General features: G+C 41.2%; 2 protein-coding genes, 1 long non-coding RNA gene and 2 other non-coding genes across 28 annotated transcripts in view; 3 read left to right on the plus strand and 2 right to left on the minus strand.

Annotated features, from left to right (window-relative positions):
* ACAA2 (acetyl-CoA acyltransferase 2) overlaps positions 1 to 1,766 on the minus strand; it is a 46,524-nt gene extending 44,758 nt beyond the window's left edge. For 3 of the 4 annotated variants that reach the window (XM_019937041.3, XM_073790709.1, XM_073790710.1), the window contains exon 1: positions 1,617 to 1,766. In XM_019937041.3, coding sequence (XP_019792600.1) covers positions 1,617 to 1,632 — 16 coding nt within the window. In that variant the 5' untranslated portion in view covers positions 1,633 to 1,766. The remainder of the gene's footprint in view (positions 1 to 1,616) is intronic. The other variant, XM_019937038.3, reaches the window with a different exon arrangement.
* LOC109550282 (uncharacterized) lies at positions 1,256 to 24,238 on the plus strand. 18 transcript variants are annotated; one of them, XR_012325408.1, is made up of 9 exons: positions 1,256 to 1,464; positions 1,795 to 1,999; positions 3,169 to 3,213; positions 5,439 to 5,611; positions 6,484 to 6,549; positions 8,274 to 8,479; positions 9,478 to 9,560; positions 10,361 to 10,483; positions 11,733 to 24,238. It is a non-coding gene; the product is annotated as an uncharacterized lncRNA (long non-coding RNA). The 18 variants fall into 18 exon arrangements; XR_012325410.1 differs by having other exon boundaries at positions 8,382 to 8,479; XR_012325396.1 differs by lacking the exon at positions 5,439 to 5,611.
* LOC117307789 (small Cajal body-specific RNA 17) lies at positions 2,299 to 2,439 on the plus strand. The gene has a single exon (XR_004521662.1).
* LOC117307783 (small Cajal body-specific RNA 18) lies at positions 2,517 to 2,598 on the plus strand. Its single transcript, XR_004521658.1, has one exon.
* The window catches only part of MYO5B (myosin VB), a 382,756-nt gene continuing 373,611 nt past the window's right edge, over positions 15,184 to 24,328 (minus strand). For all 4 annotated transcript variants that reach the window (XM_033837739.2, XM_033837736.2, XM_033837737.2 and 1 more), the window contains 4 exons: positions 22,920 to 23,205; positions 22,148 to 22,322; positions 20,681 to 20,761; positions 15,184 to 15,542 (listed from right to left, as the gene is read on the minus strand). In XM_033837739.2, coding sequence (XP_033693630.1) covers positions 15,390 to 15,542; positions 20,681 to 20,761; positions 22,148 to 22,322; positions 22,920 to 23,205 — 695 coding nt within the window. In that variant the 3' untranslated portion in view covers positions 15,184 to 15,389. The remainder of the gene's footprint in view (positions 15,543 to 20,680; positions 20,762 to 22,147; positions 22,323 to 22,919; positions 23,206 to 24,328) is intronic.

Consider the following 24,328-nt stretch of genomic DNA (forward strand, 5'->3'; position numbering starts at 1 on the left):
CGATCACTAACTTTTAACACCACAGTGAATGGTATCCCAAATTTATAAACTTCATACTTCCTTAATGCAGGTGTTGATGTACATCCTTTCCCCTTACTGGGTTCATAGTTTTCATCAAATTTTCAAAGGGGTCTGTATTAAAATAAAGTGGTCAGAACCACTGATAAATTCTTATACAGAGAAATCAATAAAAATATAATTTCTTTTAAAGATGATAGCTCATGACCATGCAGCTTTTAAATAATTTGGGTTTTCTGAATACCTCATCTAAAAAAAATCAATATGCTGCTTTATTAAATTCAGAATTGTAAAGAGCACTGACAAATTAAATTAAATCCTCTGGTCTCAGAATACCTGTTTCTCACTTGAACTGTTCACATGTCATTTTGGCTCTTCTGAGCTCCAGATTCCCCTAACCAACTGCCTACCTGATATCTGCACTTGAGCACCTCAATATTCTCTTACAAATCTGTCCCTTCCCCAGTTTTCCTCACTCCATAAGGAGTATCAACATGAACACAATTCCTCAAACCAGAAACCTGGTCATTCTTGACATTTCCTTCTCATTGACCTGCCACATCCAACCTATCACCAAGTTCTGTGAATTCCAACTCCAAATCTATCTCAAATCATTCCTCCCCCTTTTCCCCAACTCCACTGCCCCCCACTTGAGTCAAAACCATCATCTGATGTTGCCTGGGCCTTTGCAATAGATTCTTAAATTCTCCTCCTTGCTATATGGGCAGCCTCATAGCCCTGAAGAAATGGGGGCAGATTGGATATCAGATCCTGTTATTCTACTTTAAGGTAGGAGATTGCCTTCTTTTGAATTTAGAATAAAACCCCACCTCCTTCACAGAGCCCACAGGGCCCTGGACCACCAGAATAATGGTTCTCAGTTCCTGCCAAGTGTTTTTCCGCCCGGGGCCTTGATATATAAAGTGTTCCATCTGAAGGTTCTTCAAAGGACACATAAAGTAAGCATGAGCTTTCATCCTTATTCCACTGACTGCGACCATTTGTTATGAAAAGGGAGTTTACATATTTTTTTTAAGTTAATAACTGTAGAATTTATGTACTCAATGACTGCACTCTTCTGGACTCACTCGAAAGAATAGAAGGGAAAGGGATTAAGGAAAGTTCTCCAACAGATCGCCACCAAGCACTGTGGGGGGGGGAACGGAAATCCCCTGCCGACTGCAGGACAACATTCCTTCCTTTCCCCCAAGCCCCGCCCACCCTCTGACCAAGTCCGAGGCCGCCGGGCTCCCGGGAAAGGCTCCCCTACGCCCCAGGCCGCCTCGTGCTTATGGCGCCGCCCCAGTCTTCCAAATAGCTAACCTCGAACTAGGTGGGTCACTACCGCGCGAAGGCAAATGACCTTCAAGGTCAGAAGCAAGCAAACCGTGGTCTCAACTCTCAGCTGGAAGTTGCCGGGAGATCACTGTCGCTAGTGCCTGACAAGTATGTTTTCTCCTAAACCCAAACAGTGCTTTCGGGTTGGGGTTTTATCAAGTCCCCTTTACTGCCTAGGAGGCCTCGACTCCCCGCCGCGACCGGGCCCTTCCCCACCCCCCACCAAACAGGGGCGAGAGAGGCGAGGCTGTAGGGGTCACCTCGGAGCAGGGCCATGGCGGCGGGCGGCAGCGCAGGGGTCCTCCGCGGCGACGCTGACGTACCGCCCCGGGCACCCGGACTTTAAGCGCGCGGGGCGGCGCCAGCGTGGCCTCGGCCGCGCCTTTTTACCTACTTCGCGCCGCTCGGCCAGGGCTCGCTCTCTCTCTCTTTTGGCAGGACGCGGCCCTCTGCGCCACCCCGTGGGAACCAAGGGTACCGAAACCTCCCGGGGAGACCGGCCTTGGACAAGAGAACGTTCCTCGCAAGCGGATTTTTTTCCTCATATCGCTGTTTTTAAAGACTTTGTCTCTCTTGTCTCCCAATCAAGAGAATGATTTGACTCTACCCTGTCCATCCTATCTACGCCCCGCTACCCCAACAGGTAATTAACGTGCCTCTTCACCCCCACTCCTGACTTTTCTTAAACGTGTGACCAGGCGGCCGAAAGTGTGGAACTGCTTTGAAGGAGGTGGGGTGCGGTCGGGCGCTGCCTGTGGACCGGAAGTCGAGTGGGGGAGGCTCGGAAGACGGCGGGAGGGGAGTGGCTGAGCGACTCCCGCAGGCTGGGGAGAGCGGCTGCGCAGACCAGGGGCAGAGGCCTAGACTGCGGGGCAGGCGAGGGGGACAGGCCCAGGGAGGTTGGCAGGCGTGGAGTGTAGCGAGTGGCGTAGGGCAGGGGCGCCCCCGGGTCCACGATGCAGCTCCGGATGAAGCCGCTGTATTTTCCTTATATGATCGGGCCCCATGGCTGGCGGCGCCGCTGGCGGAGCCTGAGAGGATTATGAAAACTTGTCAGGCGAAATGGGGCCAGGGAACCGGGGGCTGGGAGATTAGGGTGAGCCGGTTAGGCTACGGATGAGGGAGGTTAGGGATGCCTCTGCCGCTGTAACTGTGAGCCCTGGTCGATGATGACGTGACCACTGCGCAATCTGAGTTCTGGGAACCAGGTGATGAGTGTGTGCTGAGAACGGACTGAGACCGGGCGAGCAGGAGGCGACCCGGGCAGAGAAGGGGCAGATCCCCAGCGCCAGGGCTCGGAGGCTGGCCAGGCTGCCTCGGGCTTGATTCGCGTGGTCGGTGTGGTGTGCTGCAAGGACAATGAACAAGATAAACTAAAAGGGCCAACATCGCCGGAACAGTTACCAGACCCTTAATCACTCTGTCATGCAGCAACCATTGCAACATCTCTGAGCTTTCCCAAGCAGCATGCCTTGCTCCTTTTCCATACCATATACAGAAAGGTATTCATCCCACTGGAAACATGCAGATCCTACCCAATCAGCGGGTGACTCAGAAGTCCCTTTGTTCTCTGGCTATAAAAACAGACAAGCAGGGTATATGCCCAGTAGTGGGATTGCTGGCTCGGATCAGCTCGCTGCCTTGTGACCACCTAGAGGGGTGGGATAGGGAGGGTGGGAGGGACGGAGACGCAAGAGGGAGGGGATATGGGGATATATGTATATGTATAACTGATTCACTTTGTTAATCACGTCCCTCCATCTGTTCTTCCATCAAACCATCTTTTTTTTTTTTTTTTTTTTTTTAATGCAGATCTTAGTACACTTCACCCAGAAATACTATGACTCATGTTAGGAGGTCAGTATTTGTTTACAGTTCTTTTAAGGCAAAATCTCCATGGGGTCAAATGTACAAATCTTAAATTGGATGAGTTTCACAAGTGCATATACTCTTTTAACCCAAACTACTCTCAGCTTTCAAAATATAATTTAGAACATGTCCATCGTTACAGAAAATTCCTTCATTTCCCATTTGTTCTCCCAGTTATCCACTGTTCCCTTTTACTCACCATCTATTGTAATTTGACCCTCTGGTTTATTCCTTTTCTTTCTTCTGTTGCTTTGATTTGAGCAAATCTAGGAAATTGACAGTCGTCAATTCAATACATGAATTCTGAGGCTATTGACTTTAAAAAGTATGTATGCTCCTTTTTCACAAGAAGTGTATATAGTCAGTGGAATTTGGACTTTGAATAAATCAAAACTTCCCACATACCTGATGATTTTTTTTCACCTTCATATTCTGGATGATGAGCAAAGAGCATAGAAAAATAAAAGCTACCATCTATGAGCACTGTGTGCCCACCATGCACCAGGCACTTATGTATGCTGTTTATAATTCATATACTCAGGCAATATGATAATTGTTATATAAAACTGAATAACATACAATTCATATAACAGACAAACCCAAATTAAGGCACATTCTGCAACCCCATGAAATAGGTAAGAGTTTTTTCTTTCTCATTTTATAAATGAGGAAGCTTAGACCCAGAGAAACCAAAGAATTTGCCAAGGCCTCAAATCTAGATTTGCTGAATTATAGGTTTGAACTCTTGATTCTCAGAAGCCCAAGGCCCATGTTGTTTGTCCAGGGCTTATGGCATGTGGAACGTAGAAGCGGAGGTAGAAAAAGAGACAGGTATCATTAACTAAGGTATATGTTATAGAAAACAGGAAAGGAGGTGAATGTTAAGTTAATCTTCCTCGGTGGAAGAAATAAAGTAGTTGAAACCTTGGTAAAAGTAACATACTTGCATATGGTGGCTTGGATTAGAAGATTTATTTGCTTTTTTGGCAGGGGAAGGATCTAGGGGTATGAGGTTAAGTGTGGTTTCAGGTAGGTGGAGAAGTGAGGCAACGTGTCACTACTAGATGCTCTGCCTTTCTCAACCACGGCTCCTACAGAAAATGATTTGAATGATTATTTTCTTAATTCTTCCAAGGATGGTACAGAGCTGGTACCATTAGAGCATTAGAACTTGATTTATGTTTGAAAGCTAGTAACATAATAAAATTGAAACCAAAATGGAATTCATTAGGTGAGCCAAAACCAACACATTTTATCTCAAGCCAACACTCAGTAAACTTAAGCCAGTCAAATGTGTGTTTTGCAATGAAGAAAATAAAAATCAGAAAACATGCAGTGAATTATCTGTAAGTGTGAGATACAGTGGCGGAGGAAATAAACAGATCTTTAAAAGTTATGGGTTTTTCCATTAAAACTTTCTAATAGTCCAAATGCAGAGTAATTGCATCTGGTCTGTAGAACTATTGATAAGGGTATTAGCGTTCTTTAATAAGAGAAAAAGTCAGGTTCCATTCAATTTGCCCCCCATATATTTATTAAGAAAAGTTAAGATACCATCACTCTAAGTATCACGGTTTCCCACTCAATACCTTACAGATCACCAGCAGCAAGTCTTTCCAAATTTCCTAAGTTTTTTGTAATTAAAAATGTCATGAAAATGGATGGATTTTGAAAACCATTGGGTAAAAGTTTTACATATATAAAAAACATGTAAATCTATGTAAAGATATTTACATAATCTCAAAGTATCATGAAGAGGAAAAGTTATCCATACACTAGAGAAATCTTGTATTACCATGACCAAGTGACCAAGCTTAACATTACCAGTAATGGGACAAACTGACATCATGCACCCTCTGGATACACTGAGGACACAACCTCACTTATGTAGGATTTCTCCAAAAAAAGTCTGACTTGAATCTAATCATAAGGAAACAATCAGACAAATCCAGATTGAGGGACATTCTGCAAAATAACTGACCTGAACTCTTAAAAAAATGTCAATGTTGTGAAAAACAAAACAGGCCAGGAATAGTATTAGATTAGAGGAGATATGTGACATTTGAATGTAACATAGGATCTTTAATTGGAAACTGGATTTAAAAACAACAACTCTAAAGATCAGAATTGGGACAGTTGGGGGAACTTTCTATAAATTGCATGAGACGGTAGCATTGACATTACTTTTCCTGATTATGTTAATTATATTGTAGATATGGCAGAGATTGTCCTTTGTTCTTAGGAGGTACACACTGAAGTATTTAGAGGTGAAGAGTCATGATGCTGCAACTAATTACCAAATAACTCAAAAAATGCATACAAATACAGTGGCAGAGAAAGAGAGATAGCAGATGCGGCAAAGTATTACCAATTAGGGAACCTAAAGGTAGAGTATACGGTTGTTCATTGCTCTATTTTGACAACTCTTCAGTAGTTATTTAACTTTTCAAAATAGAAATTGGGAGGAAAAGTATCTTTCAATAAAGATGCAAAATTACCGGAAATAAATTATAATTAGTTCTTTTCATGTTTAACCATATATAACCAAGTATATATTGTATAACACTAAATATCTATATCAAAATTAGTTATTTTATAATTCTTAAAATCTAGACATGGGCCCTCGTGAGATGTAAATGTTCTAAGACATTTAGCTCTCAGTATTTTTAGAAATGCCCTGTTATCATTTCTTTCTGTAATTATTTTTTTGAAAAAAAAAAGGAGTAGATCAGCGTTAAGACTGGAAATCAATGAATCTATTGTAAATCTGTAAATTCTAATGTTAAGATTTCATTAGGATTTCAGAAATAACCAGCCTCAGCCCTATCTTCTACATTTTGTGGATAATTTTCCTGTGCTTAAACTTCCTATAATACTCAAAATTAATGGTAGCTTATGCAGCAATGGCTTTAGAAGTTTCAGTAACAGAAACTGGGAAAATTGGTGGAGTTGGTAGGGGCTAGGACAATGTTAACAAATGTATAATGTAACAAATTTGTTACAAATGTAACAAATGAGTTTTCCCTCTGTATCTTAGGGAATGGTTACAGGAGGATACCAAAATCAAGTCCCTTATCTAAAATGACATGGTATTTGGATATAACCTACACACATTCTCCTTTAAGCAATCTCTGGATTAGTTATAGTACCTTATACAATGTAAATTCTATGTAAATAGTTGCTGGTGCATGGAAAATTCAAGTTTTGCTTTTGGAACTTTCTGGAAAAAAATTTTTTTCAAATATTTTTGATTTGCAGTTGATTGCATCCATGGACACAGAGCCCAAGGATACAGAGGGCCTTGACTTTGAATAAATGAGACAGGTGAGTTTGCTAATCTTGAGTAGTTGGGCAAGTTATGTATGTGCTCATTGTTAATCTAACTGCTTTGGTGATAACTTCAAATTTTGTTAATTAAGAAGAAGTTATTACCTTGGATGTAGTTTTGTCCTTATAACAAATACCTACTCTACAGAAAGTTCGAGTTGCCAAACAAGAACATCAGAAATGAAATGTAGACAGAAAATAATACAGACACTGATTTACCGAACTTATTTTAAGCTTACCCCAGGTCTAGGTGTGTTCCAAATAGCTTAAGATGTTGTCACAGACCTAAGTGAAGGATATATACAGTTGACCCTTGAACAGCATGAGTTTGAGCTGCACGGGTTCATTTATACGCAGAATTTTTTCAGTAGTAAATACTACTGTACTGCATGAGCAGAGGTTGGTTGGAACCTCCCATATGGAGGGCTGTCTATAAATTATCTAGAGACTTTTGACTGTATGGAGGGTGGGCTCTCCTCCCCCCCATTCAAGGGTCCAGTGTATTTGTCTTTGTTCCTCTACCTGTTTGAAGGTTATTTGCAGTGTCTATATCCTTAGCAAGCCTTAGAATTTCATTTAGTAATACAGGCATACCTCATTTTATTCTGCTTCACTTTATTGCATTTTGTTTTGTTTTGTTTTGTTTTGTTTTTCATTGAGTATGTGGCAGCCCTGCTTGGAGCAAGTCTACTGGTGCTATTTTTCCAACAGCATTTGCTCACTTTGTGTCTCTGCATCACATTTTGGCAATTCTTACAATATTTCAAATTTTTTCACAATTATTATATTTGTTACGGTGATCTGTGATCAGTGATCTTTGCTGGTACTACTGTAATTGTTTTGGGGTGCCACAAACCACGCCCATATAAGATGGCAAATTTAATCGATTATCTTGTGTGTGTTCTGACTGCTCCACTGGCTGGCTGTTTCCCTGTCCTTTCCCTGTCCTCAGGTCTCCCTATTCCCTGAGACACAACAGTATTGAAATTAGGCCAACTCATAATCCTGCAGTGGCCTCTTAAGTGCTCAAGTGAAAGGAAGAGTCACACATCTCTCACATTATATCAAAAGCTAGAAATGATGAAACTTAGTGAGGAAGGCATGTGGAAAGCCAAGATAGGCTGAAAGCTAGGCCTTTTGCAAACATTTAGCGAAGTTGTGAATGAAAAGGAAAAGTTCTTGAAGGAAATTGAAAGTGGTACTCCAGTGAACACACAATAATAAGAAAGCAAAACAGCCTATCGCTGATACAGAAGTTTTCATGGTCTGGATAGAAGATCAAGCCCGTCACAACATTCCCTTAGGCCAAACCCTGGTCCAGAGCAAGGCCCTAACTCTCTTCAGTTCTGGGAAGGCTGAGAGAGGTGAGGAAGCAGCAGAAGAAAAGTTTGAAGCTAGCAGAGGTTGGTCCATGAGGTTTAAGGAAAGAAGCCATCTCTAATAGCATCAAAATGCAAGGTGAAACAGCAAGTAAAGCAAGTTATCCAGAATCTAGCTAAGATAATTAATGAGGGTGGTTAGACTAAACAACAAATTTTCAATGCAGACAAAACAGCTGTCTATTGGAAGAGGATGCCATCTAGGACTTTCATAGCCAGAGAGGAGAAGTCAATGCCTGACTTCAGAGCTTCGAAGGACAGGCTGACTATCTTGTTAGGGGCTAATGGAGCTGGTGACTTGAAGTTGAAGCCAATCCTCACTTACCTTTCTGAAAATCTTAGGATCCTTAAGAATTATGCTAAATCTACTTTGCCTGTGCTCTATAAATGGAACAACAAGCCTGGATTACAGCATATCTGTTTACCACATGGTTTTCTGAATATTTTAAGCCCATTGTTGAGATCTCCTGCTCAGAAGAAAAGATTGCTTTCAAAATATGACTGCTCATTGTCAAAGCATCTGGTCACCCAAGAGCTCTGATGGAGAGGTACAATGAGATTTATGTTGTTTTCATGCCTGCTAACACAACATCCATTCTGCAGCCCATGGATCAGGTAGTCATTTTGACTTTCAAGTCTTATTGTTTAAGATATACATTTTGTAAGGCTATAGCTGCCATACATAGTGATTTGAGAAGATTAACTCTAATTTTGAAAGATGTTCTACTGTGGGTAAAATGCTATCAAACAGCATTGCATGCTACGAGAAATCGTTCATGAAAAGAAGAGTCAATAGATGTGGCAACTTCATTGATGACTTTTTTTTCCTTTAATTTTATTTATTTATTTATTTTTATACAGCACCTTCTTATTAATTCTCTATTTTATACATATTAGTGTATAGATGTCAATCAGAATTGCTGCAGCCACCCAACTTTCAGCAACTACCACGCTGATCAGTCAGTAGCCATCAACATTGAGGCAAGACCCTCCACCAACAAAAAGATTAAGACTTGAAGGTTCAGATGATGGTTAGCATTTTTAAGCAATAAAGTATTTTTAGATTAAGATATGTACATTTTTTTTAGACATAATGTTATTGCATACTTCAGTATAGTGGAAACATAACTTTTATATGCACTGGGAAACCAACAAATTCATGTTACTCACTTTATTGTGATATTCACTTTATTGCAGTGGTCTGCAACCAAACTGGCAGTATCTCCAAGGTACCTGCCATAACCTGTATAACCTGAGGTGTAACCATGCAGGCCCCTATTGGTCCTTCCCTGGACAGGCCCGCCCCCTACCCCCACCCCCACGTCCTCCACCTGCCTCTTGTTGGTAGAAAAACTTTAACCGCCTAGGCCTTCCCTGAGTTCCAAAGAGCAAACTTAATCAGAGAATGAGAAAATGCAGAAACAAAGGAAAACAGTCAAGACAAAAATAATAACAGTTTAGCCATTAAACAAAGTAAAGGACTTTTAGTTCCTCCTCAAGGGCTATAGATAATATTCTGAGCCAAGTCCTCTGAGCTGTTTTGCAGATACTGAAACTGCCACCAGGTGGGAGAAGTTAACTTCGTGCTGCCCACAAGCACATAGACCCCAGACCAGCTGGAACCAGAAGGTTGGTGATGTTGACCCCTGATTACCTCACCACCAACCAGTCAGAAGAATGTCTAGGAGCAGATCAGGTACCCTGAGACCCTCTGCCTCACCCTGTCTTTCAAAGCCTTTCCCTGAAATCCATCTGGAGTTCAGGTTTTTTGAGCATTAGCCACCCATACTCCTTGCTTAGCCCTGCAGTACACTGCACTTTCCTTCTCCACGGCCCCATGTTGGTAGATTGGCTTTACTGTGTGCAGGCGAGCAGACCCAAGTTTGGTTCAGTAACGGTACCTCCTTGGTTCTAAGTTTACCCTGCAAAATGCTAATATTGGTGGAAGGGGACAACACTGTGTTGATGCCCTTGAGCCAAACGCCTCCTGGCACACACCTGTCTGTGAACAGGCTGGGTTTAACGCTGTTGCAACAGGAAGTCTGCACATCACGGGCACACCTTAGGGAAGTGAGGGGCAGCTCAGTGAGAGGGTGTTGGACGTTGGGCTTTGGTTAGGTGATTTGGGGAGTCCAGCGATGCAGAGGTTCACTCTGGATTGGGTGCTGTTCAGAAGTAGGGTCAAGTCTTTGATTAGCTATTTCAGCATGATCCTATCTAGAAGGAGGGAAGATTAGAGCTAGACTAAAGCTGCAACTGGTGAAGAAGCTGCAGTCACCCATTAGCCAGGAGAGGGGTGTTTGGTATCGTGTGGTTTACACAGAGATCCTGTGTTTGTGTTTAGACAAAACTGTGACGTAGTCTTGTGCTGTCTCCCTTCATTAGTCAGAGTGAGCTTGTCTGATGTGGTTTTGTAAAATTGTGTGCAGAAGGAGATCACCGGGGCCTAGCTGGGAGCACCAGGCCAGCTTCTGCCACCACCCAGACCTACCTCTAAGTGTCAGACCAGGACCCAGATGTCGGCTGCTTTGTTCTTTCTCTACTGTTACTACGTAAGTGTATGCTGTCTGAAATTTGGCTCTTGGCACACAGTTTTCCTGCTGAGGTCCTGAAGATAGGCGCTCACCTCTCTGGGAATGAGGTGGAGGCTTTCCTGAAGAGAGGTTATTCTTCCACCAGCCACCCAGAAGTTTGTCCATCCTTAAGTTGGAAGTTGGGTTCCAGAGGTAACTTTTCAGCTGATCAGTATGTTGTGAACACATTTCTGTATCATGAAATATTCCAATAGGGTTCCCTAATGATGGGTGTTTAAGGGCACCTTCCCTGGAGATGTCCTATCCTGTACATTTGGGTGAGGTTGGTTATGTGAGTTCTTAAAAAGATTTCCAGGTGATTTTTGTGTGTGCTCCTCTAGGTAATAAACAGTCTACCAACGTTTCCATACAAATGTTCAGTTTCTAGGCTCTCTGTTCTGCTCCAATGGTCAAATTTTCTATCTCTGTGCCAGTTGCACTCATCTGAATTACTGAAGTTTTATAGTAAGTCTTGGTACGTATTAGGGAAAGCTTTCCCGCTTTGTCTTGAGGAGCCTCTTCCTTATCGTTGGGCCTCTGCTCTTCCATATAAATTTTAGAATTAGCTTGTCAATTTTCACCAAAAAAAACTGTAGTGAGATGGATTTTAATCTACGGACCAACTTGGGGACAACTGACATTTTTGTGGTATGGAGTCTTCTTATCTGTGAAATATATTTCTCCAATTTTTAAATGTTACTGTTAATGTTTTTCACTTATATATAAGATCCTCCATACAGATCTTGTAAATATTTTCCCCACTGATTTGTAATGCCACCTCTACCATTTACAAAGTTATACATATGAGTCTATCTCTGGGCTCTCTGTCCTATTCCATTGATCCACTACACCAAAACTGCCTTGTTTGAGTTGTGTAGCTCAGTAAGTCTTATTTTATAGGGAAAGTCTCTCTCTACCCCAACTTGCAGGCTGTAGTTTGCCAAACCCTGGTTTAAATGATCATGAAGCATCTTTGAATATAGGCCCCTGAATAGTTTCTTAAGCATTAAAAATTAACTTTTCAGTCAATGTGTGGTTACAGAGTTTTAAATTTCATTTAAATTTGTCACACCACTTTTTTCAAAAGTATTTATTTCCACAAATTTTTATTCACAGCTGAATATTACAGTAACTAATACAAGCAATTTTTATAAACAAAGGTGTAGTTTACAGATTTGGTCAAAGTGGAAAAATATTTTTATTAGTAGTATTTCTTCTCCATTGTTAGATTCACCCATGAATATGATGGGATCCCCTTCAGTGAAGAAGTCCTTCATCCAAACATCAGTTGGGAGCAAAATGTTATAGTCAAATCTGGATTATTCTGATACTGTATCACTTTAGAAAGTAGTTTAAATTAATTTTTGATTGACCCCCTTTATTAAAATTAGAAATTTTTTTAGGAAAAACAATCTTGAGTCTCTATCTAATGACCTTTATAATAAGAAAAAGTCCTGTGGCATTGGCATCAACCTCTAATTTTCTATACTCCCCAACTCTCTATGGTACCGATGTGTACAAAAAGTGGATTATGGCTATTTGGGTCATGCAGCAAATAATTTGAGAAACTGCAGAGAAATCTACTATGAGGAAAATCTACAGTGTCCTGCCCCTTGCTGTCATACTTTAGTAACTGTTTAGTCATTGGGCATTATACAAGTGCTTCAACCTAGGATGCCCTTGGTGCCTCAGAATGAATGAAAACAAATGTACTGTATGTAAAAGAAATGGATTCTAATGCATTTGTTACTATAATCTTAATGCATTAAGTGAAGCTCTAAGTAAATATTTGATGAACTGATGGTAGCAGTGTTAATTTTTTTTAAGTTTTCCAAGTTCCTCGTTTTGTCTGTTTTGTTTTGTTTTTACAAAAGCTTTAAAATTTAGTACAGGAAAGGGAAGAAAGTCGTATTGATATGCTTCATAAAAAGGGGGGAAAAGCCTGTTTTCCTTTGGGTCTGATCTGCTTGCTGGGTACCGTAAGTCTAACTGCAGCTGTGATGGCACAGGGAGAATGTCGGTGATATGCATGTAGGTGATATGCTTGTCAGCCTCAGCAACGAACACACATTACTCTAGGTAGACAGATGGGTCCCATATAATACTTAAAATACAAATTGTTTAATCTAAGTATTTGATTCTTAAGTAATCTTTAAAATGCTTCTCATGTTTCAAAAGACAGATCAAAACACCACCAGGACGTTATGCTGAACATGAAAATTCTTCCCACAGAAACACTTATTTCAGAGAACTGATGTCAGTTACCTTAGTAACTGCTAAAGGCACATAGTGAGAAAAGTGACAACTAAATTTAAAATATTAAAATATAAAGACAGATATTTGGTTTAGAATTCAAAACTTTACGTTGAATTAAGTTATTTAAATTAAGTCATTATTGATTTCATGAAGTTGGAAAATGAATTGAACTGACTTTAAAAAAAATGCAAAGAAGAAAAATGCTAACATATTAAAGATGCTTCTTCTAGTTGCCAAGTGTTACATTAAAAAGGGCAGATCTAAACATTAAGTAACTGATTACTGTATTCCTTTATTCCTGGTGTCTATAAAAGAGTACTTGTTTTTTAAGTATATATAGATCAAGTACAGCTCCAGTGAAATACCTTTACCTTCGGAAGAGGAGAACTAAACCTGCATTTCTTAGGCTAAGTAGAGGACTATTCACGAGGTTCCCCCACCCCATTTATTCTACATGCCAAGCTTTTATTCAGTGAGTCCTTGGCACCCAGTGATTAACCAGTGACAGCAGAGGGAGTAACCCAGAGGGATGGAGAGAATGAGGGTGTAAGACAGCACGTAGGACAGGAAGCCGTTGCATTTATGGAATCGCTGCTTTTTACACTCCTTAGCACTCTAACAAGGCATTTTTGGTTCTCGAAGATTAAGAACAGGCCTTACATGAAGCCAAGTTTTAAACTAAAGTGCAGTAAAAAGCAAGTTACACATAATAAACAACTTGAAAAAGAGGCAGCCACGGACTCAACTGGTTTAGACTGGCCTTCCAAAGCTAGTCAGCATATGGGTTTTTGAAGGGTGTGGTCAGGGATGTCATATCATGTAACTCTAGCTGGGAAGGAAGGGAAAGGCACAGCTCTGCGTGGACACCTAAGAGAAGCCGGGACGTGCAACGTGGAGGTCGAGGGGATCATGCCGCCGACTCGGGTGGGGACGTGCTGGGCAGCGGTCTTCGCCCGGGGGCTGTGCCTCGTCCTGCCCAGCGGGCGAGGAGAGCTCCGCGCACAGGATTGTTTAGGGCTCGGAGTGTGTTGTGTTTCCAAGAGCCTTTTAAGCTGAGAGGCTGAGTAAGAGAAGGTGGCGGGGTATGGGGGCTCTACTTGTACTCTGTGGAGAAATTTTTTCTTCTTGATGCAACATAGAGGCTCTTCTATGATTTGCAAACACCATCTGTTCCTGTCATGGGAGCAGCATACTGTTATCTACCAGAAATATGAAAAAAATAGTAGAAGACTGTAAACAACATGTAGGATTTTCTAATCGAATGCTTGCTTTAGAAGAGACAAAAAATTATAAAATAGCAAACAAATAAATTCATTGTAATATTATCACTGAATATTCTTTAAATCTCCCCATAAACCCATTGAATATTCTTTATTCTTTACAATTCATTGTAAAATTCATTGTAATATTATCATTGAAAGTTCTTTAAACCCTTATTTCAAAGCAGAGATATTTACAGTTTTTTGTGGTAAATTTGAAAAGTGTTGAAAATAACCTGAAAAGGGAAAGTTGACATAAGCTTCTCTCCCTTTAAAAAGAACACACACACCCACAAACACCCAAAAGTTTTGGATAATAATTTAATAATACCTGAACTGATTTTTAAAAAAGGCTTTTCAAATAGTCTGATCCTCAAGATGAAGTTTGTTTTCCTTACTCTTTTAGTTATCTGGAATTACTAGCGCATTATGTAATGTTCTTTTTGGAGGTATAATGGCAATAAGGGATTAAAGGCTTTTATCCTGACTTGTTTGGTTTTTAATCTGTAAATAAGGCTTGTTGTTCTTTTCTAACATTTAGCTTACGCAGACTTTTGTGAAAGTTTTGTTGACTCAGGAAGTGCATGGATTAGCATCGGAAACGTAAGGAATATCTTTCTGTTTGCTCACATTTTTCGTGTGGGACTGCAGCATTTTTAACGTAATTCTTCCATAAATTCATGACTACACAAGTGGGTTTGAGTACGTTAGGGACTGAGTCTTCTAATTTTATTTCAGAAACCAATAATCAAACTGTTTAGTCTGGAGGTCAATTACACCATTGTCTCTGCATCACCAGGCATTAAAAAATATCTTTGGGAAACTTCTCAGAAGGCCCAGGTCTGTGTATTTGTCCTCAAGACATCTCCCCATAAACCCATCCACACCTACGGTTTGTTGACGGGGGGAAATGTCACTCACTATATGACAGTGTCATGGTTATTAGTACCATTATTTGTTAAAAGTCCTCTGAAGGCAGTTTATGTGACTTACATATGTTTAATATCATTTTACTTTGGGCATTCTCCAGCTATGTGCAAAGATCAAAACTAGGCAGTTTCCATTTTACAGACTGGCATCTTTTATATGGCCCATGGGGACTGCTTGGTGGCTGTAGATCATGATGTATATTTGTTTAGACCGAAATCATACTTTAAAAAAATCTTCCATATTTCAAGTGTTTTTATTCTGAGCAGTAGGTACAAAATAAAATAACAGATGTGTCTTATTCTGTATAGTTCACTCTGCACAGGTGCTCAACCTCTGATTTGATCTACTTTTATAGATTTAACAGATCCTTAAATTCACTTTACTGTACTGTATACTTCCTTCTTGCTCTCACTGGCAGTCGAGCTTTGGCACATGCATTTTCAGACTTCATTGAGGAACTCCAGATTGAGACACGCTGGAATGTGGATTGAGTCCATGGTCAGAGAAGATGGATTAAATGGGAACAAAACGGGAAACATGTGCTTGAAGTCTAACAGCAGGTGCTGAGGGTCATTCCGCTCTTGCAGTTGTGCCTGTGGGGAAGAATAAGATGACGTAAAATATTTCTTATGCCTAAAAATAGCCAGTTTTGGTGAACTCACAAAAATGAATCACAGGAATATTTATGTTACGATAACTGGGTAGGACTTCAGGAGAATGTGGTCTCCCTCTCCCTGAGGTATTTAGCAAGGAGCGAAGATCTGGTTTAGGCTTGTTGGAGATCATATGACTTTAACTCCTCTCCCAATTCTAGCATTCTTTAAAAATTTTCCATCTAAGGGAGAATAGAAAAATATAGTTCAGGTGCAAATCATATGGTGAGGCAGTATGGTGAAGTGGTTAAGGCCATGGGCTCTGGAGGCAGATAACCTGAGCTCTAATCCTGGCACCACCCTGGGTGAGTACCTGAACCTCTCTCTGCCTCAGTTTCCTCATCTGTAAAAAGGAATGGGGAGACTGACATCACACAAAATGACAGAGCAGGAACCTCCAGGGGTCAGTCCCTCCACTGAAGCAACCACTGAGCTAGAAAAAAGCAACTGGCATCAACTATCTTGTAACTCGGTAACCTGGTTGGACACTTACAACAACCAGGAGAGTGCCTGATGAAGGGAGCGCCTGCTCATCTTTGCTAAGAGATCAGTGTGCATCAGCTACCATTCCCCCATTCTCCAGCCCCACTGCAGCTGTAGGGATAGTAACCCACAGTCCTGGAGCAGCTGGCTGGTGCCAGGGTAGGCAGTGAGATCTTGTCTTTCAAAAATCTGGGGTTGTGCACTTTGGTTGGTCTGGCAGTTCCCTGAAGGACTGGCACAGATGCCTGCCTTGATTTTGGCTCTCTCGGGATGCAGTGGCTCCCTCCAGCAGCATCAATTGGAAGATTTAAAGGGATAGAGCCCATCTCCTTTTCCCTTTATTTGGAGGCAGATATAGGAAAAGTATAATAACTAAAATGAAAATTTTCATTTAGTTCACTAAAGGGGTCTAACAGCAGACTTGAGCAGGCAGAAGAAATGACCAGTGAAACAGAAGATAAAGCAACTGAAATTCTTCAGTTTGAGGAGTGGACAGAAAAAAGGGTGAATAAAAGTGAACAGAGCCTGAGGGACCTGTGGGACACCATAAAGTGTACCAACATATACATCATAAGAGTCCCAGAAAGAAAGGGACAGCAAACTACTGGAAGAAATAGTGGCTGGATTCCAAAATCTGATGAAAGATATATTTCTCTCTATATATCTCTCCAAGAAGCTCAACAAACTCCAAGCAGAAAAAGCTCAAAGAGATTCACACTGAGACACATTATAGTCAAAATTTCAAACCCCAATGACAAAGAAAGAATCCTGAGAGCAGCAAGAGAGAAGTGACTTATCACATAACAAGGTATCCTCAATAAGAGTAAAAGTGGGTTTCTTATCAGAAACCATGGAAGCCAGAAGGCAGGGGTGATATATTTGAAGTCCTGAAATTTCTTCTTTCTGTCAACCAAGAATTCTATATCTGGCAAAACTATCTTTCAAGATTGAAGAATTACAGTCAGCCCTCTGTATCCATGGGTTCTGCATTTGTAGATTCAACCAACCATGGATCAAAAATATTTTTAAAAATTGCAGGGCTTCCCTGGTGGCACAGTGGTTGAGAATCTGCCTGCCAATGCAGGGTACCCGGGTTCAAGCCCTGGTCTGGGAAGATCCCACATGCCGCGGGGCAACTAGGCCCGTGGGCCACAACTACTGAGCCTGTGTGTCTGGAGCCTGTGCTCCGCAACGAGAGGCCGTGACAGTGAGAGGGCCCGCACACCGTGATGAAGAGTGGCCCCTGCTCACCACAACTAGAGAAAGCCCTCGCACAGAAACGAAGACCCAACACAGCAAAAATAATAAATAAATTAATTTTTTAAAAATTGCAGAAAGTTCCCAAAAGTAAAACTTGGATTTGATACATGCTGGCAACTATTTACATAGCATTTACACTGTATTCGGTACTATAAGTAAGCTAGAGATGATTTAAAGTGTACAGAGGATGTGCATAGCTTACATGCAAATACTATGTCATTTTATATAAATGACTTGAGCATCCACAGGTTTTGGTACCCATGGAGGTTCTAGAACCAATCCCCCACAGGTACTGAGGGACAACTAAGTCATTTCCAGATAAACAAAAGCAGAAGGATCTGGTTACCAGTAACTAAAGAAAGTCCTTAGGCTGAAATGAAAGGACATTAGACAGTAGCTCAAAGCCATAAGAAATCAAGCCATAAGAAGAAATAAAGAACACTGGTAAAGCTAACAACATAGGTAAATGTAAAAGCCAGCATTATACTTTTGGTTTGTAGCACCTTTTCTTGTATGATTTATACAAATGCAGAAAATAATTATAAATCTCTGTTAATGGGTACACATGTATAACAGATGTGATCTGTGACAATAACAATCTAAAGGCAGAGGGATGGAGATGTATAGCAGCAGAGTATTTGTGTACTATTGACACTAAGTTGGTATTATTTAAACTAGGTCGTTATAAGTTGAAGATGTGAATAGTGATCACCACAGTAACCACTAAGAAAATAACTAAAAAATATACAGAAAAGGAAAGTAGGGAATCAAAATGATACACTCGCTACAAGAAATAAACACACAAAAAGGCAGTGATGGAAGAATTGAAAAACACAAAACATATTAAGACATCCAGGAAACAAGTAGCTAAATGGCAGAAGTAAATCCTTTATCAGTAATACTTTAAATGTAAATTTAAAGGCAATTAAAAGGCAGAGATTGGCAGAATGGATTGAAAAAACATGATCCATCTACATGCTATCTACAAGAGACAGTTTAGACACACAAAAAGTTTGAAAGTAAAAGTTTGATAAAAGACATTCCAAATAATCAGAAAAGAGCTGAAATGGCTATATTATTGTCATACAAAATATACGTTAAATAAAAAAAATTTACAAAAGACAAAGGAGGACATTATATATCTGTAAAAGGCTCAATCTATCCAGAATATATAAGAGTTACAAATATACATGCACCTAGCAACAGAGCTCAAAATACATGAAACAAGAATGGACAGAATTAAAGGGAGAAAGAGTTCTATAATAATAGTTGGACACTTCAATACCCCATTTTCAATAATGGATAGAACAACCATATGGAAAATCAACAGCAAACAGAGGCCAAAGAACACCACTATAAACCAGTTAGACTTAACAAACATATACATGACCAATTTGGAGTTATCCCCAGAAAGCAAGGGTGGTTCAACATACAAAAATACAAGACTGATATTCCTGTGTATGTATATACCTCATGCATTGCTGGTGGGAATCCTTTGGTGTGTTTAACAATCCCCTTAAATTTACATTCTTATAGGTCAGCATATTCTGTCCTCACCACCCAAGTAAATGGTTTGCTTTAATAAGCAACTTGTATTTATCCTACATAAGGTTCAAGTACAGGAGGATGGCATGGATTGTCCGAGCCTTTCCTCTGAGCACTGTCTAGGGAGAAACAGAACATAAAACTCTAGCAAGAAAAACAAAACAAAACCCAAAAACCATTTTTTGAAAGAATTGCTGGACATGGGAATTGACTGCTAAGGAAGACTCAGAATCTGACTGTACATGTCTCCAGAGAATATCTGACCAACTTCCATTGTCTTTTTCCTACTTCCTTAATTCAAACCCAAGTCTGACTTGGCTCATATTCTTTGACCTTTGGCCTGAACTCTTCTGTAAACAGTGCCAATTTATAAGCAGTTACAGCTCTCCCTCTAATGTATGTTTCAGGTATTTAAAGACAGAAAAGACTTTCTAAACCTGCACTTTGCTTTGTGTAAATTCTCAACTCTCCATAAAAACAGTAGCGGGTCAGAGAACTCAATGGCTTCTGTCATCAGTCTTTTCAGCAGCTGACTATACAATATCTGTGTTGGTGACTCTCCGCCTGCTTCTCTGTGATCCCAGTCTTTAATAAACCACTGCATTTCCCCCACTGCCTTTAAGAGAACACCCTCCCTTGATCTTCAGCCTCTATTCTCTACTTATACATGACGCTCAAGTTAATTTATTCTTTTCCTGCCTCTTCCTCTGATTACTTTTCCCCATTTCATTTTATCCTTGTTTCATATTGACAATTACTTCACAGGCTAAAGAGGTTGTTTAAAAGTTTGAGAAAGTATTAGGTCTCCTCAAAATGTTACCCACATATACTAATGGGAGAAATGCTCCTCGTGTTTTGAGTAATCTTGATGTGACTCATCATTTACATGCTGTCCGCTACAGCGCCCACAAAGGTTAGGCACTCAGCCCAGGTCACCTAGGGCTCAGCTTAGGCAGCTCATCTTTTTTTCTTTTTGAAATAGTGATCTTGGGGTCTTCTTATTTATTTATTTATTTATTTATTTTTGGCTCTGCTGGGTCTTCGTTTCTGTGCGAGGGCTTTCTCTAATTGTGGCAAGTGGGGGCCACTCTTCATCGCGGCGCGTGGGCCTCTCACTATCGCGGCCTCTCTTGTTGCGGAGCACAGGCTCCAGACGCGCAGGCTCAGTAGTTGTGGCTCACGGACCTAGTTGCTCCACGGCATGTGGGATCTTCCCAGACCAGGGCTCGAACCCATGTCCCCTGCATTGGCAGGCAGATTCTCAACCACTGTGCCACCAGGGAAGCCCAGGCAGCTCATCTTTATGTAAAAAGTCCCATACTCTTAAGACAGATTTAAATAATCATTTCCCTGAAATGTTTTCTTTCAAGCATATTCCTAAGGGCAAATATTGTAAGCTTTAAGAGTCAAGATTTAAGAGCGCAAGTTGTTTTCTGAAAAGAGTATTTCTTAGTTCCATTTGTGGGTAGGGTTGATATTCCGCTTACTTTGTTAATTTCATTTTGTGCTATAGTTTAGTTACATGCTAGTGGCAAATGAACTACTTAGACAATGTCTAAGATCTGAGAGGCAGAGATGATTGACGTTCAGTCTTCTGTGCGTATATGATAAGTAATTCATGGGTGGTGTGGCTCATATGTACCTAAAGAGAACACCTAAAAACGTAAGGTCCTCTAGAATGTAACGTTATTTCATTAATAAAGAGAAGCAAGGTTAAAATCTAAACTACCAATTCTTTTATTTGTTGTTCACTAGGACTTTATAAAATTGATTAATATTTTAAAACTCACCTGGATTGTTCGTATAAAGGCCACTGTTACCCGTTCTTCAAATTCATTCAGGGGAGTATAAAGGTTCAAAATTTTGACAATCTGTTGGAATAAAAACAAAAGTTCAGCACACAGCTAAGTGAACATAAGACAACTTTTGAATTTTAAAGAACATATGACATTGGCACAGGAGGACACTTCTCTTTAGGCAAGATCCACAGTTTAGATACAGCTGGCCTGATGTTTAGGGGTCTACATGTAGTAAACTAGAGTCCGGAAGCTCTGCCTGGAAGATCTGAGCTCTCTCACCCCATTCCTCTCTCCCGTATACCTGCCCACCCCGCCCTCTACGCTCCATGGCTTATAAAGTAATGAGGATTTTAGGGAACTGCTGCCTGAAGCACTCAGCCTCTTATCCACGAGTAATTTAAAGGTTTCATTAAGAGTCCTGGGTATCTTACCTTATATAACAAAGGTCGTAACAAAGCCTTCCTACCTCCCCCCACCCCCAAAATCACTTACGAAGGAACAGATTTTACTCCTGTCTAAGTGGAAGCTAATCCTTTGTCTGCTACCAACTGTCTGGGGGAAGTAGCCAGCCCAGGGGCAGAGCGATGCCAGTTGCAGTCTAGGAGTAAACTTGTGAAAGCAACATTTTAAAAAGTTTCAAAACTTTCAGTACAGTTGTAGAAGGAAGCAGTTTTCCTCAGAGTTTGGGATCTCATCTCTTAGTAGTTAGTGGAGGAGGTAAGGAAATGTATGTTTACTTTGCCATGCTGAGTTTGGATTTTGCTGTTCTCTAGGTGCTGGGCAGGGAGAAGGTGCATGATTTAATTTGGAAAATCTGATTTCCTCATGCTGGTCTCATTCTGCGCTACCACCTTGTGGAGGGCCCATTTCTAAACAGGCACATTCATGACGGAGGGCAAGGTCACCTGTGTGGGGACAAGATCTATCTTTTTACAGACTGGTAATATCTCTGCAACCGAGTCCTAGTACAAACACAATTTTGAGGGGAAAAGGAAAGGAACATTTAAATGCCTCTAGCTAGATTCTCACTGACTTTATTTAAAATAATGTAAATGGATGCTAAGTGAAAACAGGACCATAATGGAATCATAGCGGTAAAGAAAACAATTTAATGCCAAATGCCGGATGCTTAAGTTTCTAGGTGAGAGACATTCCAGAATTCACTGTAAGCGTTTAAAAAAGTGTGTGCCTAAGCTTGACGTTTTGTGGGTTGACTACCTTATCTTTCTACGTAAGCAAGAGACACCAGAGAGTTACTGGGAAACCGTGTCATCTTGTTTCACAGACCGAAGTAGCCTTTGGTTCATCCAGGAACATCCCATCCTCTGGACCTTCAGGACTGTATCATTGGGAGCAGAAAGGGCCAGGAGTGCCACACTAAGAAACAACCACCGGCAGGAACAGACTTGAAATGGAAGCTGGGCTTGCTCTGAGGCCCTCGGCTGACAGTGACCACACCTGCTGGGTGCTGAGGGCGGTGCACAGGGAACAGATGGCCTCTGCATCTTCGGGGCTTTTCTTCTTTAACTGCAGGAGCTGGGCTGCTTGGATCAGAGGTTCCATGGTCTCAGCAACTTCCCTCTGGTGCAGGTTTCTTCCCCGAAGCCACTCCTCCAGCTGACTTATATTGTACCTTAGACACAAGAAAAGTGAGTTCTGTTAAACCTGGCCTCCTACTTCACTGGGAAGAGCTCACCTCTTGTGTTTATTTTGCAGGCCAGCTGCCATTAGTGTTATCATTCTCCTCATCTTAATTGTCCCACATGGGCAAAAGCGTGAAAAGTACCTGGCACTCAATAACTTTTTGTGAAATGAGTGGGTGCTTAAAATCAAGCCAAGATGAAGTACCTAAAGTGTCTGTACTAAGTTAATGAGAAAAAAAGGCATTAACTATATTGAATTAAAACTTAACATTTAACATTCGCAAACATGTTTGTACTTCTCTGTGAGCCTTCATGCCTCTTAAGTCATTAATTTTTCTCTCTGACCTATCCACCTCATATTTACAATCTTCATATTAAAGTATGTAAATGTGTTTAAGCTCTGAACTAATTTGTTTACCGGGTCACCATCTCAGTGTGTGATGAATTTCACCAACCAATAAAAAGGTGATGGATCTGAGTCACATACTGACTGTGACAAGGACGATCAGTTGCATTTGGATTTCAGTTTCAGAGACAAGCGTGCCCGACTGGGACTGGCGTGTGCCGGGCCAAGGCGCCTCTTGTACCTGAGCTGCATGCCTGTGCTCCAGGAGCAGACGTCCTTCCTCAGAAGCAGGTTGTTGAGCGTCACCGCGTTGATCATGTAGAAGAGCTGTTTGAACACCTGCAGGATGATCTCGGGGTCCAGGCCCTGGTCGCACATGACTGTGTGGAAGGAATTCATCTGGCGGATGACGGCTTCCAGGCAGTACGAGTTATCTCCATCCGCCAGGCTGGAGGTGCGCTTCCGGTAGCCCGTGGGCTTCACCCCAGACAGACCCTGAATGCTCTCGTTCTCCAACATGGCAGACACTGAAAGAAAAGCATGATTAGAGAAGCTGCATGTTCCCAAAGAAGATCTGTTTTCGGGTCACTGAGATCACACAGTACTCAGGGCTTTGGCAGTGATCCCACCCAGAGGTGAACAAGGTCGACGTGCTCAGGAACTTACAGCATTTGGCATGGAATTTCTAACCTGTTGATTTCTACACAGAATAGGACTTCCACATAGAAATCTTGGACTAAACCTGTGGACCAAATTTTTGCGTAAATTTATTGGTGATGGGACAGAGGTAAAAGGCACGTACCAACTTAATTCTGTTCTGGCTTCTGTGCTGAGAGACCAAAATGGAGCAACTTGGGTGTAGTCATGGCCCAGCCACTGCCCTGGGCCTGGACCCTGAGATCAGCCTATAGGTGTTCAAATAGCTTTTCTCCATCAGCCACCGACCATGTAAATCCTAGGTGAGCTGGTCTGTCATACTTACTGCCCAGCACTTAACTACAGGTCAGGCACTTTATATTCAGTATTCCTTTTAATCTTCCAACAACCCATTTCCTAATGAGGAAACTGAGGCATAAAGAGGTTAAATAACTTGCCCAAGGTCACCCTGCTAGGAAGTGGCAGGGCCAGGATTTGAACCCAGGTATGTCTGATTCCAGAACTGATGCTGTTAACCATCATCTTACCTGAGTCATGAAACATCCCCAGTTCTCCCTGTCTGGTGAGAATAAACTGGCGCCTCATAAGAGTCTCAGACAGGAAGAAGGATTTGGAATGAATCCCAAGGGGTATATTTCTGCATGGCATGTAGGACTCTGTCCTACTTGGAATTCACTTATAACCTACTTGTGTTGTAAGAACCTGGGGAAAGAATTACTTACATGGTCCAGGAGACTATTTCCTCAACAGCCTGTAAGGAGCACCGTGAGCGATGCATATACGTGTTACTTTTCTTGTGACTTAAAAAATAACTGCTCTGATTTTCAAATCTGATTTCATGTTAAGTGCCCAAGTGTACTGCTTTGGACAGAATGTTTAATAAATATTTATTGCACGAGCGTTTACTACTGTGTTCATTTATATGAACATACTTAATGCGTTCCTTTTTCCATGAATAAAGTATATATATGGGCAAGCGGATTATATCTTTTC

The sequence above is a fragment of the Tursiops truncatus genome, chromosome 13, assembly GCF_011762595.2.
Source record: "Tursiops truncatus isolate mTurTru1 chromosome 13, mTurTru1.mat.Y, whole genome shotgun sequence".
Lineage (NCBI taxonomy): Eukaryota > Metazoa > Chordata > Mammalia > Artiodactyla > Delphinidae > Tursiops > Tursiops truncatus.